Genomic DNA, 13369 nt, shown 5'->3' with positions numbered 1-13369 from the left:
CAAAAATCCCAGAACCACGCGGGGGGACCTAGTGAATGAACTGCAGAGAGCTGGGACCAATGTAACAAGGCCTACCATAAGTAACACACTACGCCAATGGACTCAGATCCTGCAGTGCCAGAAGTGTCCCACTGCTTAAGCCTGTACATGTCCGGGCCCGTCTGAAGTTTGCTAGAGAGCATTTGGATGATCCAGAGGAGTTTTGGGAGAATGTCCTATGGTCTGATGAAACCAAACTGGAACTGTTTGGTAGAAACACAACTTGTCGTGTTTGGAGGAAAAAGAATACTGAGTTGCATCCATCAAACACCATACCTACTGTAAAGCATGGTGGTGGAAACATCATGCTTTGGGGCTGTTTCTCTGCAAAGGGGCCAGGACGACTGATCCGGGTACATGAAAGAATGAATGGGGCCATGTATCGTGAGATTTTGAGTGCAAACCTCCTTCCATCAGCAAGGGCATTGAAGATGAAACGTGGCTGGGTCTTTCAACATGACAATGATCCAAAGCACACCGCCAGGGCAACGAAGGAGTGGCTTCGTAAGAAGCATTTCAAGGTCCTGGAGTGGCCTAGCCAGTCTCCAGATCTCAACCCTATAGAAAACCTTTGGAGGGAGTTGAAAGTCCGTGTTGCCAAGCGAAAAGCCAAAAACATCACTGCTCTAGAGGAGATCTGCATGGAGGAATGGGCCAACATACCAACAACAGTGTGTGGCAACCTTGTGAAGACTTACAGAAAACTTTTGACCTCTGTCATTGCCAACAAAGGATATATCACAAAGTATTGAGATGAAATTTTGTTTCTGACCAAATACTTATTTTCCACCATAATATGCAAATAAAATGAAAAAAAAAACAGACAATGTGATTTTCTGGATTTTTTTTTCTCAGTTTGTCTCCCATAGTTGAGGTCTACCTATGATGTAAATTACAGACGCCTCTCATCTTTTTAAGTGGTGGAACTTGCACTATTGCTGGCTGACTAAATACTTTTTTGCCCCACTGTACATTGGCTGTATGTATGGGATCAGAATAGACTTGCCCTGCTGCAGAATAAATCTGGAGCCAATCAAATGCCTCACTGATGGTATTGCATGATAAATATGCTTGCATTACTCAGCTTTGAGGACCGCAAAAAATGTGCTATGCTGAGTCCTGCAGCAGATGAAAGATAAATCATGCTTCCTTCTCTTCAAAATCAGGTAAATGTTCAGCTCAAAACTGGACAACCAGTTGGCAACAACCAATGGAATTCAGCTACAGATATCTACTGTACTTGTTAGGCATCGGGTTCCTGCAGCTGCTCAGCAGGAATCCAGAGCCTCACATTCTGCGATCTCTCATTGTCTATTGACCACAGAGGAGATTGCGCAGCAGTCTCAGCGTCCCAGACGCTCTGCCCAGACCTGCTCTGTGGGTCTGACTGTTGCTGCCACCTTTGGGTCAACAATAGCAATGCAGGCTGCTTTGCAGCAAAACGCTCCAGAGGCCAAGTCCTCTCGTCACGCTACTGGGCATGCTCACGAGAGGATCTCCCATTGGAGATCGGGAGTCACATGCTCAGGTCCTTCTCCTGATCTCATTGGTCCATCTCAGAGATTTGGAAGGTCCCGGAAGCGCACGGCTATAAAAGGTCCACATGGCCGCTCGGCCATGCGCTAGTATAGTCTCTAGTTGCTACTGTGTGAATGATGATGGATGCATGAACCTGCGAATGACTCATTAAGATCCCCTTCCTCTGATATTACGAGTGTGTATAGGGACTTAAGTTTAGAGTCTGCGCCAGCCAGTGGCAAGCTTCAAGCCACAACAGCATCCTCCACAGTGCTAGCGTCCGACAGTGCGCCTGCTATCGGGCATTGTTGATTAGCGGCAGTGTCTGTCGCCGCACTGCAGTCTGCAGCTCCTCTTGGTGTCCGCAGTTGCGACGCCATACGCACGGTAGGTCTAGACGGACTCTGACCCTCTGCCTAGGGTTCAGCTCCTGTGACCTTATACCGTGCGTGCACTTCTCTGAGACTTGTGAGTCCAACAGGCTCAGCATTTATGTTAATACCTTAGGCGTCTCTGTGAAGCTAACAGAGTATGCTCAGCGAACACCAGGTGACTTCCAACCCGCGTGCAATAATACCGCCATATTTAGTGTTCGCCATTATTTAGCAGCAGTGTTAACACCTTCTGCACGGTGGACCCCGAGCGGCGAACGCACTTTATTATTTATTTATTTAGTGCGTTCCGCTGTTCCTAACATTATACTAGCACCAGGGTCTGGCTAATAATGGCGGACCAGCAGCAACTACAGCGGTACATTCGACAGCTGGAGGGCAGGTTAGCAGCCCTCGAGAGTTCCACCTTGGCTGCGGATGCTGCTGCGGTCGCTGCCCAGACAATTGCAGAGGCTGTCTCCCGTGCGCCCATGTCCACGCCCACGCCGACAATTTCCCGCTTCCCGTTGCCCAATAAATTTTCTGGTGACAGCGCCACCTGTAGGGGTTTCGTGATCCAGTGCTCTATCCAGCTCGAGTTACTGGCCACGCGATTCCCTACTGAGCGGGCTCTCCCATAGTAGTTGGTGGGGATCTACCTAATATGAAAAATTTCTCCTCCAAACTGGTATTCTGAGGGACGTTAGACAGTGGAGCTTCCAGCTGAGAGGTAGAAGTCATGGTGGACTCTGGGGCAGAAGGAAATTTTATGCCTTCAGCCTTCGCCCAAAAGCATGCTATTCCACTGGTACCACTTCCTCACCACCTGACCGTCAGGGTGGTCAATGGATCTACCTTACCATCTCAGATTACCCACCAGACAGCGCCCCTGGGGTTTTCAATCTCCCCGTCTCATCACGAGACGTTGTCCCTGCTCATTATGCCAAACGGCATCGACCAGGTGCTTCTTGGACTTCCCTGGCTCCGTTGCCATTCCCCTCATATAGAGTGGTCCTCGGGGAGTACACTGGGCTGGAGCAAGGACTGTATGGGAAGGTGCTTGAGGGGCAGTGTCCAGGTAGCCTCTGTGGAAGTGCCCGTGGCTCTTTCCGCGCCCTCCACAGGGAATCAGAGGTCCACAGTTATGGCCGCCCTAGAATCAGTGCCGTTGGCCAAGACCTTTGTCCCGCCTCACTTGCGCTCCAAGGTTCTCGCGTGGGCACACGCGTCCAAGATGGGTGCTCACTTTGGTTACAAGCGGACCACAAAACTCCTGGCTAGGTCTTACTGGTGGCCGCACAGGGCTCGGGACACTAAAAAATACATTCAGGCATGTGCCTCTTGTGCTCGGAGCAGCTCCTCTAAACAGAGGCCGGCTGGGTTACTGTATCACTTGCCGGTGGCAGACCGGGCAATGGAGGTTCGCGACTGTTTGGGTCGCTCCCCGCATGTCACTCAAGCCTCTAAAGAGAGAATGAAGATGCCCGCCGACACATATCAGCGCCCCGCTACAACTTTTGCTCATGGCGACTTTGCCATCCCTGACGCCTTCCACATGTCCCTTCTCAAACCTGTTCACATGTCCCGGTTTTCCAAGTCATCTGCTGGGACATCAGACTTGTCTTCGGATGAGTCTGAGGCCTATGCCTCTATGGGACATAAGGTGGTACGTGGCAAAAAAATTTTTTTGATGGATTGGAAGGCTCAGGGGCCCTAGGAGGGGGGGTAATGTAGGCGGTGGGTTCCTGCAGGCTCAGCTCAGCAGGAATCCAGAGCCTCACATTCTGCAGTCTCTCATTGTCTATCGACCGCAGAGGAGATTGCTCAGCAGTCTCAGCATCCCAGACGCTCTGCCCAGACCTGCTCTGTGGGTCTGGCTGTTGCTGCCATCTTTGGGTCAGCAATAGCAATGCAGGCTGCTTTGCAGCAAACGCTCCAGAGGCTTAGTCCTCTCGTCGCGCTACTGGGCATGCTCATGAGACGATCTCCCATTGGAAATCAGGGGTCACATGCTCTGGTCCTTCTCCTGATCTCATTGGTCCATCTCAGAGATCTGGAAAGTCCTGGAAGTGCACAGCTATAAAAGGTCCGCATGGCCGCTCAGCCATGCGCTAGTATAGTCTCTAGTTGCTACTGTGTGAATGATGATGGATGCATGAACCTGCGAATGACTCATTAAGATCCCCTTCCTCTGATATTACGAGTGTGTATAGGAACTTAGGTTTAGAGTCTGCGCCAGCCAGTGGCAAGCTTCAATCCACAACAGCATCCTCCACAGTGCTAGCATCCGACAGTGCGCCTGCTATCGGGCATTGTTGATTAGCGGCAGTGTCTGTCGCCGTGCTGCAGTCTGCAGCTCCTCTTGGCGTCCGCAGTTGAGACGCCGCACGCACGGTAGGTCTAGATGGACTCTGACCCTCTGCCTAGGGTTCAGCTCCTGTGACCTTATACCGTCCGTGCACTTCTCTGAGACCTGTGAGTCCAACAGGCTCAGCATTTATGTTAATACCTTAAGCGTCTCTGTGAAGCTAACAGAGTACGCTCAGCGCACACCGGGTGACGTCCAACCCGCGTGCAATAATACCGCCATATTAGTGTTCGCCATTATTTAGCAGCAGTGTTAACACCTTCTGCACGGTGGACCCCGAGCGGCGAACGCACTTTATTATTTATTTAGTGCGTTCCGCCGTTCCTAACACTACTGTTTAGAGAAGTCTGGCACAGAAGTGGTCTTCATGGAAAAATTTGTGACCAGTAAACAAACCATAGAAACAAGGTCAAGCAACTCAACTGTGCAAGAAAACATAGGAACTGGGGTAAAGAAAAATGGCAGAAAGTGCTGTAGGTTAGATGAGTCAAAATGTGAAATATTTGGCTGTAGCAGAAGGCACCGAAGAGCTGGAGGAAATTACAATTATGAGTGTCTGCAGACAACAGTGAAGCATGGTGGAGGTTTCTTACAACTTGAAGGCTGCATTTCAACAAATGGAGTTGGCTGTTTAGTTAGATTTAATAATATTTGCAATACTTAGAAATATAGGCAGATGCTCATACATCATGCAATACCATAAAGGGGCATCTGACTGCAAATTCATTCTGCAGCAGGACAATGTCCCCAAACATACAATTGATGTCATAAAGAACTATCTTCAGTATATAGAAGAACAATGAGTCCTAAAGTAATTACATGGCCCCCACAGAGTTCTGATCTCAACATCATCAAGTCTGTCTGTATTACATTAAGACGGGAGGATTTGCGAAAGCCTACATCCACATAAGACCTGTAGTTTGTTCTCTAAAATGTTTGGAACAATTTCCCTGCTGAGTTCATTCATAAACTGTTTACAAGTGAGGCAAAGGGTGGTCACACCAAATATTGATTTGATTTAGATTTCTCTTTTGTTCACTCACTTTTCATTTTGTTAGTGATATAAACTAACATGTCTATTTTTAAAGCATTATTACTCTGCAGTATTTTTTCACAGTGCTATATTCGTTTACAGGATAGCAGCTTGCATTGAAGTATTCAGCAGTGGTAGATCAAGTGATCTACAACTTCTACAACATATCAAACAGATGTAAAATATATTATTACTTATTTTTCTTCTACCAACAAAGAAAGCACAAATATTAATATTTTAAAACTTGATTCTTTTCTGCTCTCCAATTAGATTATTATCCCCTTTCTGCCATCCGACGTACTATCCCGTCCATGGGACCTGGGCCCCTATGCCCATGGACGGGATAGTACGTCGGCGCGATCAGCGGCGCCCACGTGGTGAGCGCCGCTGATCGCGGCCGGGTGTCAGCTGATTATCACAGCTGACACCCGGCACAATGTGTCAGGGGCGGTCATGGACCGCCCCCGACACGTTAACCCCTTGCACACCGCGATCAAACATGATCGCGGTGTACCGGGGGTTAAAGGGAAGCATCGGCAGGGAGGGGGCTCCCTCCGTGCTTCCCTGAGCCCCCCACGGCAGCGCAATGTGCAGCGCTGCTGCGGGGGGCTCCTTTCCTCCAGGCCCCCGAATCCAAGATGGCGACGGGGGCCTTAGGGGGCCTGAGGAAGCTGGCTTCCTCAGTGCCTGCAAAGCGCAGGCATGAGGAAGCCTTCTGCAGTGCCAGTGTCAGATCGCTGATCTGTCACAGTGATCTGTGATGTGACAGATCAGCGATCTGTCACAGGACAGTGATGTCCCACCTGGGACTATTTAATAAAGTAAAAAAATAAATAAAAAAAAGTGTTAAAATAATTAAAAAAAAATCGCCAAATAAATTAGGAAAAAAAAAAAAATATTCCCCCAATAAATCCATTTTTTGGAAATAATAAAAAAAAAAACAATTAAAGTACACATATTAGGTATCGCCGCGTCCGTAATGACCCGCCTTATAAAACTGTCCCATTAGTTAACCCCTTTAGCGAACCCCTTAAAAAATAAAAATAAAAAACGAAGCAAAAAATAATGATTTATTATCATACCGCCAAACAAAAAGTGTAATAACGTGCGATCAAAAAGACACATATAAATATCCATGGTACCGCTGAAAACGTCATCTTGTCCCGCAAAAAACGAGCCACCACACAGCATCATCAGCGAAAATATAAAAAAGTTATAGCTCGCAGAATAAAGCGATGCAAAAATAATTATTTTTTATATAAAATAGTTTTCATTGCATAAAACCGACAAAAACATAAAAAAAGACCTAAATCAGGTATCGCTGTAACCGTACTGACCCGAAGAATAAAACCGCTTTATCAATTTTACCGCACGCAGAACGGTGTAAACGCACCCCCCCAAAAGAAATTCATGAAACGCTGGTTTTTGTTCATTCTGCGTCCCAAAAATAGGAATAAAAAGCGATCAAAAAAGTCACGTGCCCGAAAATGGTACCAATAAAAACGTCAACTCGTCCCGCAAAAAATAAGACCTCACATGACTCGGTGGGTCAAAATACGGAAAACTTATAGCTCTCAATATGTGGTGATGCAAAAACTATTTTTACAATAAAAAGCGTCTTTTAGCGTGCGACAGCTGCCAAATATAAAAACCACCATAAATAGTAAATCAAACCCCCCGATATCACCCCTTTAGTTAGGGAAAAATAATAAAATTTAAAAAAAGTATTTATCTCCATTTTCCCGTTAGGGCTAGGGTTAGGGCTAGGGTTAGGGTTAGGGTTAGGGCTAGGGCTAGGGTTAGGGCTAGGGTTAGGGCTAGGGTTAGGGCTCAGATTAGGGTTAGGGGTGTGTTGGGGTTAGGGTTGGAGTTATAATTGGGGGGTTTCCACTGTTTGGGCACATCAGGCGCTCTCCAAATGCAACATGGCGTCTGATCTCAATTCCAGCCAATTCTGAGTTGAAAAAGTCAAATGGTGCTCCTTCCCTTCCAAGCTCTGCCATGCGCCCAAACAGTGTTTTACCCCCACATGTAGGGTAGCAGCTTACTCAGGACAAATTGCAAAACAATTTTTGGGGTCCAATTTCTCCTGTTACCCTTAGGAAAATAAAAAATTGGGGGCAAAAATATCATTTTTGTGGAAAAAAATGATTTTTTTATTTTCACGTCCGAGTGTTATAAACTTCTGTGAAGCACTTGGGGGTTCAAAGTGCTCACCACACATCTAGATAAGTTCCGTGGGGGCAGGGGTGGATTAAGGGTAGCCAGGGCCCGGGGCAGTTCAGACTCTGTGGGCCCCCCTCATCACGTGACGGGGGTCACGAATCGTAGAGCCACACTCTACATAGAGAATAATGGGGCCTCCAGCACCGACCTCCACCCGCAGAGCCGCACTCCACATAGAGAATAATGGAGCCTCCAGCACCGACCGCCACCCGCAGAGCCGCACTCCACATAGAGAATAATGGGGCCTCCAGCTCCGACCTCCACCCGCAGAGCCGCACTCCACATAGAGAATAATGGAGCCTCCAGCACCGACCTCCACCCGCAGAGCCGCACTCCACATAGAGAATAATGGGGCCTCCAGCACCGACCTCCACCCGCAGAGCCGCACTCCACATAGAGAATAATGGGGCCTCCAGCTCCGACCTCCACCCGCAGAGCCGCACTCCACATAGAGAATAATGGAGCCTCCAGCACCGACCTCCACCCGCAGAGCTGCACTCCACATAGAGAATAATGGGGCCTCCAGCACCTACCTCCACCCGCAGAGCCGCACTCCACATAGAGAATAATGGGGCCTCCAGCTCCGACCTCCACCCGCAGAGCCGCACTCCACATAGAGAATAATGGGGCCTCCAGCACCTACCTCCACCCGCAGAGCCGCACTCCACATAGAGAATAATGGGGCCTCCAGCACCTACCTCCACCCGCAGAGCCGCACTCCACATAGAGAATAATGGGGCCTCCAGCACCGACCTCCACCCGCAGAGCCGCACTCCACATACATGGCTGCTCTCAGTGCTCTGTGCTGTGCGCACAGAACCTGTGATGAGGTCACAGGAGGGGAGGAGACAGGGGTCACATGATCGGGGGCCCTGACACCTTACCTCCTGTGATCTCATCACAAGCCTTTGCACGCTACCAGCAGCATCAGCGTTCACGCTACTTGTAGATGCTGCTGGTAGCAGAGCACATAATGCCGCCCCCACGGTCACTCACTTTTAGGTGGGGAGAAGATGGAGTGCCATTGCAGCAGCCAGCAGGAATGTGGTGGGGGCCCCCTTAGAAGCTCTTGTGGTGGGGGCCCCGGGGCTGAAGCCCCGCCTGCCCTGCCTATAATCCGGCCCTGCGCGGTGGCGGATTATAATGGGGCAATTTACTGGCCTGGGCTGTGGGCACCTTAACCCCACTGGGCCCGGGGCAACTGCCCAAATTGACCTCATTATAATCCGCCACTGCGTGGGGGTCTAGTGTCCAAAATGGGGTCACTTGTGGGGAGTTTCAATAGTTTAGGTACATCAGGGGCTCTCCAAACGCACATGACACCCGCAGACCATTCCATCAAAGTCTGCATTCCAAAACGTCACTGCTTCCCTTCCGAGCCCCGACGTGTGTCCATACAGTAGTTTTCTCCCACATATGGGGTGTCAGCGTACTCAGGCCAAATTGGACAACAACTTTTGGGGGTCCAATTTCTCCTGTTACCCTTGGGAAAATGAAAAAATTGGGGACTAATTGATCATGTTTCTGGAAAAAATACAATTTTTTTATTTTCATGCCCTGGCATTATAAACTTCAGTGAAGCCCTTGGGGGTTCAAAGTGCTCACCTCACATCTAGATAAGTTCCTTAGTGGGTCTAGTTTTCAAAATGGGGTCATTTGTGGGGGGTTTCCACTGTTTAGGTACATTAGGGGCTCTCCAAAGGCAACATGACACCCGCAGACCATTCCATCAAAGTCTGCATTCCAAAACGTCACTACTTCCCTTCCGAGCCCCGACGTCTGCCCATACAGGAGTTTTCTCCCACATATGGGGTATCAGCATACTCAGGACAAATTGGACAACAACTTTTGGGGTCCAATTTCTCCTGGTACCCTTGGGAAAATAAAAAAATGGTGACTAAAAGATCATGTTTGTGGAAAAAATACGAATTTTTTATTTTCACGCCCGGGCATTATAAACTTCTGTGAAGCACTGGGGGGGTCAAAGTGCTCACCACACATCTAGATAAGTTCCTTAGGGGGTCTAGTTTCCAAAATGGTGTCATTTGTGGGGGGTTTCCACTGTTTTGGTACATCAGGAGTTTTCCAAACGCGACATGGTGTCCGATCTCAATTCCAGCCAAAAACGTCAAATGGCGCTGCTTCCCTTCCAAGCTCTGCCATGCGCCCAAATAGTGGTTTACCCCCACATGTGGGGTATCAGCGTACTCAGGACAAATTGCACAATAACTTTTAGGGTCCTGTTACCCTTGGAAAAATAAGAATTGAGGGTGAAAAGATCATTTTTGTGGAAAAAATATGATTTTTTAATTGTATGGCTTTATGTTATAAACTTCTGTGAAGCCCATGGGGGTTCAAAGTTCTCACCACACATCTAGATAAGTTCCTTAGGGGGTCTATTTTCCAAAATGGTGTCATTTGTGGGGGGTTTCCACTGTTTTGGTACATCAGGGGTTTTCCAAACGCGACATGGTGTCCGATCTCAATTCCAGCCAAAAACGTCAAATGGCGCTGCTTCCCTTCCGAGCTCTGCCATGCGCCCAAATAGTGGTTTACCCCCACATGTGGGGTATCAGCGTACTCAGGACAAATTGCACAATAACTTTTAGGGTCCTGTTACTCTTGGAAAAATAAGAATTGAGGGTGAAAAGATCATTTTTGTGGAAAAAATATGATTTTTTAATTGTATGGCTTTATGTTATAAACTTCTGTGAAGCCCATGGGGGTTCAAAGTTCTCACCACACATCTAGATAAGTTCCTTAGGGGGTCTATTTTCCAAAATGGTGTCATTTGTGGGGGGTTTCCACTTTTTTGGTACATCAGGGGTTTTCCAAACGCGACATGGTGTCCGATCTCAATTCCAGCCAAAAACGTCAAATGGCGCTGCTTCCCTTCCGAGCTCTGCCATGCGCCCAAATAGTGGTTTACCCCCACATGTGGGGTATCAGCGTACTCAGGACAAATTGCACAATAACTTTTAGGGTCCTGTTACCCTTGGGAAAATAAAAATTGGGGTGAAAAGATCATTTTTGTGGAAAAAATATGATTTTTTAATTGTACCGCTGTACGTTATAAACTTCTGTAAAGCCCTTGTGGGTTCAAAGTTCTCACCACATATCTAGATAAGTTCCTTGGGGGGTCTAGTTTCCAAAATGGGGTCACTTGTAGGGGGTTTCCACTGTTTAGGTACATCAGGGACTCTCCAAACGTGACATGGCGTCCAATCTGAATTCCAGCCAATTTTGGTATTGAAAAAGTCAAACCGCGCTCCTTCCATTCTGAGCTCTGCCATGCACCGAAACAGTGGTTCCCCCCCACATATCAGGTATCTGCGTACTCAGGACAAATTGCACAATAACTTTTGCAGTCCAATTTCTCCTGTTACCCTTGGTAAAATAAAAAAAATTGAACCTGAAGTATTTTTTTTATGAAAAAAAGTTAGATGTTCATTTTTTTTTTAAATATTCAAAAAAATTCCTGTGACGCACCTAAAGGGTTAATAAACTTCTTGAATGTGGTTTTGAGCACTTTAAGGGGTGCAGTTTTTAGAATGGTGTCACTTTTGGGTATTTTCTATCATATAGACCCCTCAAAGTGGCTTCAAATGTGATGTGGTCCTAAAAATAAAATGGTGTTGTAAAAATGAGAAATCGCTGGTCAACTTTTAACCCTTATAACTTCCTAACAAAAAAAAATTTTGGTTCCAAAATTGTGCTGATGTAAAGTAAACATGTGGGAAATGTTAGTTATCAAGTTTTTTGTGTGCCGTATCTCTGTGATTTAAGGGCATAAAAATTCAAAGTTGGAAAATTGCGAAATTTTCAAAATTTTCGCCAAATTTCCGTTTTTCTCACAAATAAACGCAAGTTATTTGAATGAAATTTTACCACTAACATGAAGTACAATATGTCACGAGAAGACAATGTCAGAATCACCGGGATCCATGGAAGCGTTCCAGAGTTATGACCTCATAAAGGTACAGTGGTCAGAATTGTAAAAATTGGCCCGGTCATGAACGTGCAAACCACCCTTGGGGGTGAAGGGGTTAAAGTTCCAATTTCCAGTCCTTACCTACAGCACAGTATGTAACTTCCCCTGCATAGTGGATAAGCTGGAAGTCCACCCAGTCTATTGACTTTCTTGTACCAGGACCTGCTAGTTTGCGTCTGTGAAATAGACATCATATATAAGTAATGCTATGGAGAGAACTAGTACAAGTAGAATAAAACTAATCAGCAATAAAAGGAATTTTCTGCCTTCAAGAAATATGTCCAACAATGACAGATACCTGGATACATGGGTCAGAAGGCACTTTGCACAGAGTCACTGCGGATTTGAGGTGGGAGATAATACTGTACTTTTTTTTTCCATTTTAGTGCTTATGTGTGCGCAAGATATAGGTCAGCACTACAGTAGCTGGAAATATAGCACATTTTCTATAAATGCATTGTAGGCTTGAAATTCTTCTCTTTGTTAATCTAAGTTGTATACAGTGTGTTGTCATTACTGTTAATAATTATTACTACTTTATAGACCCTAGACAATAATAATAATATATTTCTTAATGCCAAGGATCTTGTGCTTACGTTAGGAAGTGAGGGTGTTCTCCAACCTTCTCCTCCAATTTTGCTAGGAAACTGAGATCTGTGGCTTCCCCAGGACGCAAACATTCTTCATCCTACAATACAAGTAGAGGCAGTATACTCAGCAAGTATACATTTACTTATGTATCTAACACAAAAAGTGTATTAACACTATAAATAAAGTGTAATATCTGACAGTGACATTTAAACTATTCTACTGCGTCAAATAAAGGATAGCTTTATAATTATTAGCTTAGGAAAAACCGCGCAAATGAGAGCTGATAGCTAGCAACAGCTAGCAAATGCAGTACTAGTATCTTCAAGGACATACTTGTCATACCCCATATAGAGCAGAGGTATATATTGCTATCTACAGAAGTGGTACGCATTATCTTCGAAAGCAATATTATATATATTCAAATGGAACAGTGGTGTATATTACCTTTTAGAGCAGTGGTATATATTATTATCTACAGCAGTGGCATATAGTACGTTCTAGAACATTCGTATATAATACTATCCACTGGCAGACACAGAAAGTAATAGGCCCCTGTGCAAGAACTTGGGCCCTTTGCACCCTAAAAGCTCTTAAAAGTACAAAATTCCACCTGCTTTGAAGGTATAAATGGGCTTCCTTAGCTCTTGGGCCCCTGGTTGCACCAATGATATGTCCGCCGTTGATACCATCTAGAGCAGTGTTTATATAATGACCGCCTGAGAACATTTAAGTCTCAGGTCCAAGAAGAGACATATGCTGACAGATTCATAAATTATACATTTTGTTTAGACAATAAATAAAAGCAAAATGTTAAAATAACAGGGAATACCTGGACTACCAGACAATTTAATAGGACACTACATGAATGTAATCATGCAATCAAATCTCATTATGTCAATAAATTGATCTATGTAGGTAGAAAATTTGACAATAGACAAAATTATGCAAGTAAATAAATCTTATATTAATGAGCCGATATAAAGAGCAAGAATTTAACAATAGACAAGAGATATCTAAATGGCATGTAATCCCATTCAGGTCTCTAATATGGTAAATGGATAAAAAAAAAAAAAAGCATAGATAATGTGGAATGTTCCTATGTTCATGCAGCGGTGACGTCATCGACGTTACCGAAGGTCACTGAGGATGCGGTGCCAGCCGGGCCAATGAACTGCGGTGACGTCCCTCCGGTGAGATCACCACTAGCACAAAAAGTCTCACGGTGCAGAGGC

The 13369-nt window shown here is 46.0% G+C and overlaps 1 protein-coding gene across 1 annotated transcript in view; it reads right to left on the bottom strand.

The window, feature by feature from the left end:
• The window catches only part of MYO1H (myosin IH), a 179553-nt gene that overhangs the window by 90555 nt on the left and 75629 nt on the right, over positions 1 to 13369 (bottom strand). The window contains exons 13-14 of the mRNA XM_073582611.1: positions 12143 to 12234; positions 11628 to 11722 (exon numbers count right to left, since the gene is read on the bottom strand). Coding sequence (XP_073438712.1) covers positions 11628 to 11722; positions 12143 to 12234 — 187 coding nt within the window. The remainder of the gene's footprint in view (positions 1 to 11627; positions 11723 to 12142; positions 12235 to 13369) is intronic.

Source organism: Dendrobates tinctorius, unplaced genomic scaffold (assembly GCF_039654945.1).
Source record: "Dendrobates tinctorius isolate UK_male_01 unplaced genomic scaffold, ASM3965494v1 ptg000073l, whole genome shotgun sequence".
Taxonomy (NCBI): domain Eukaryota; kingdom Metazoa; phylum Chordata; class Amphibia; order Anura; family Dendrobatidae; genus Dendrobates; species Dendrobates tinctorius.
Note: the sequence above shows the minus strand (reverse complement) of the source record. Positions and strands in the feature narration are given on the sequence as shown.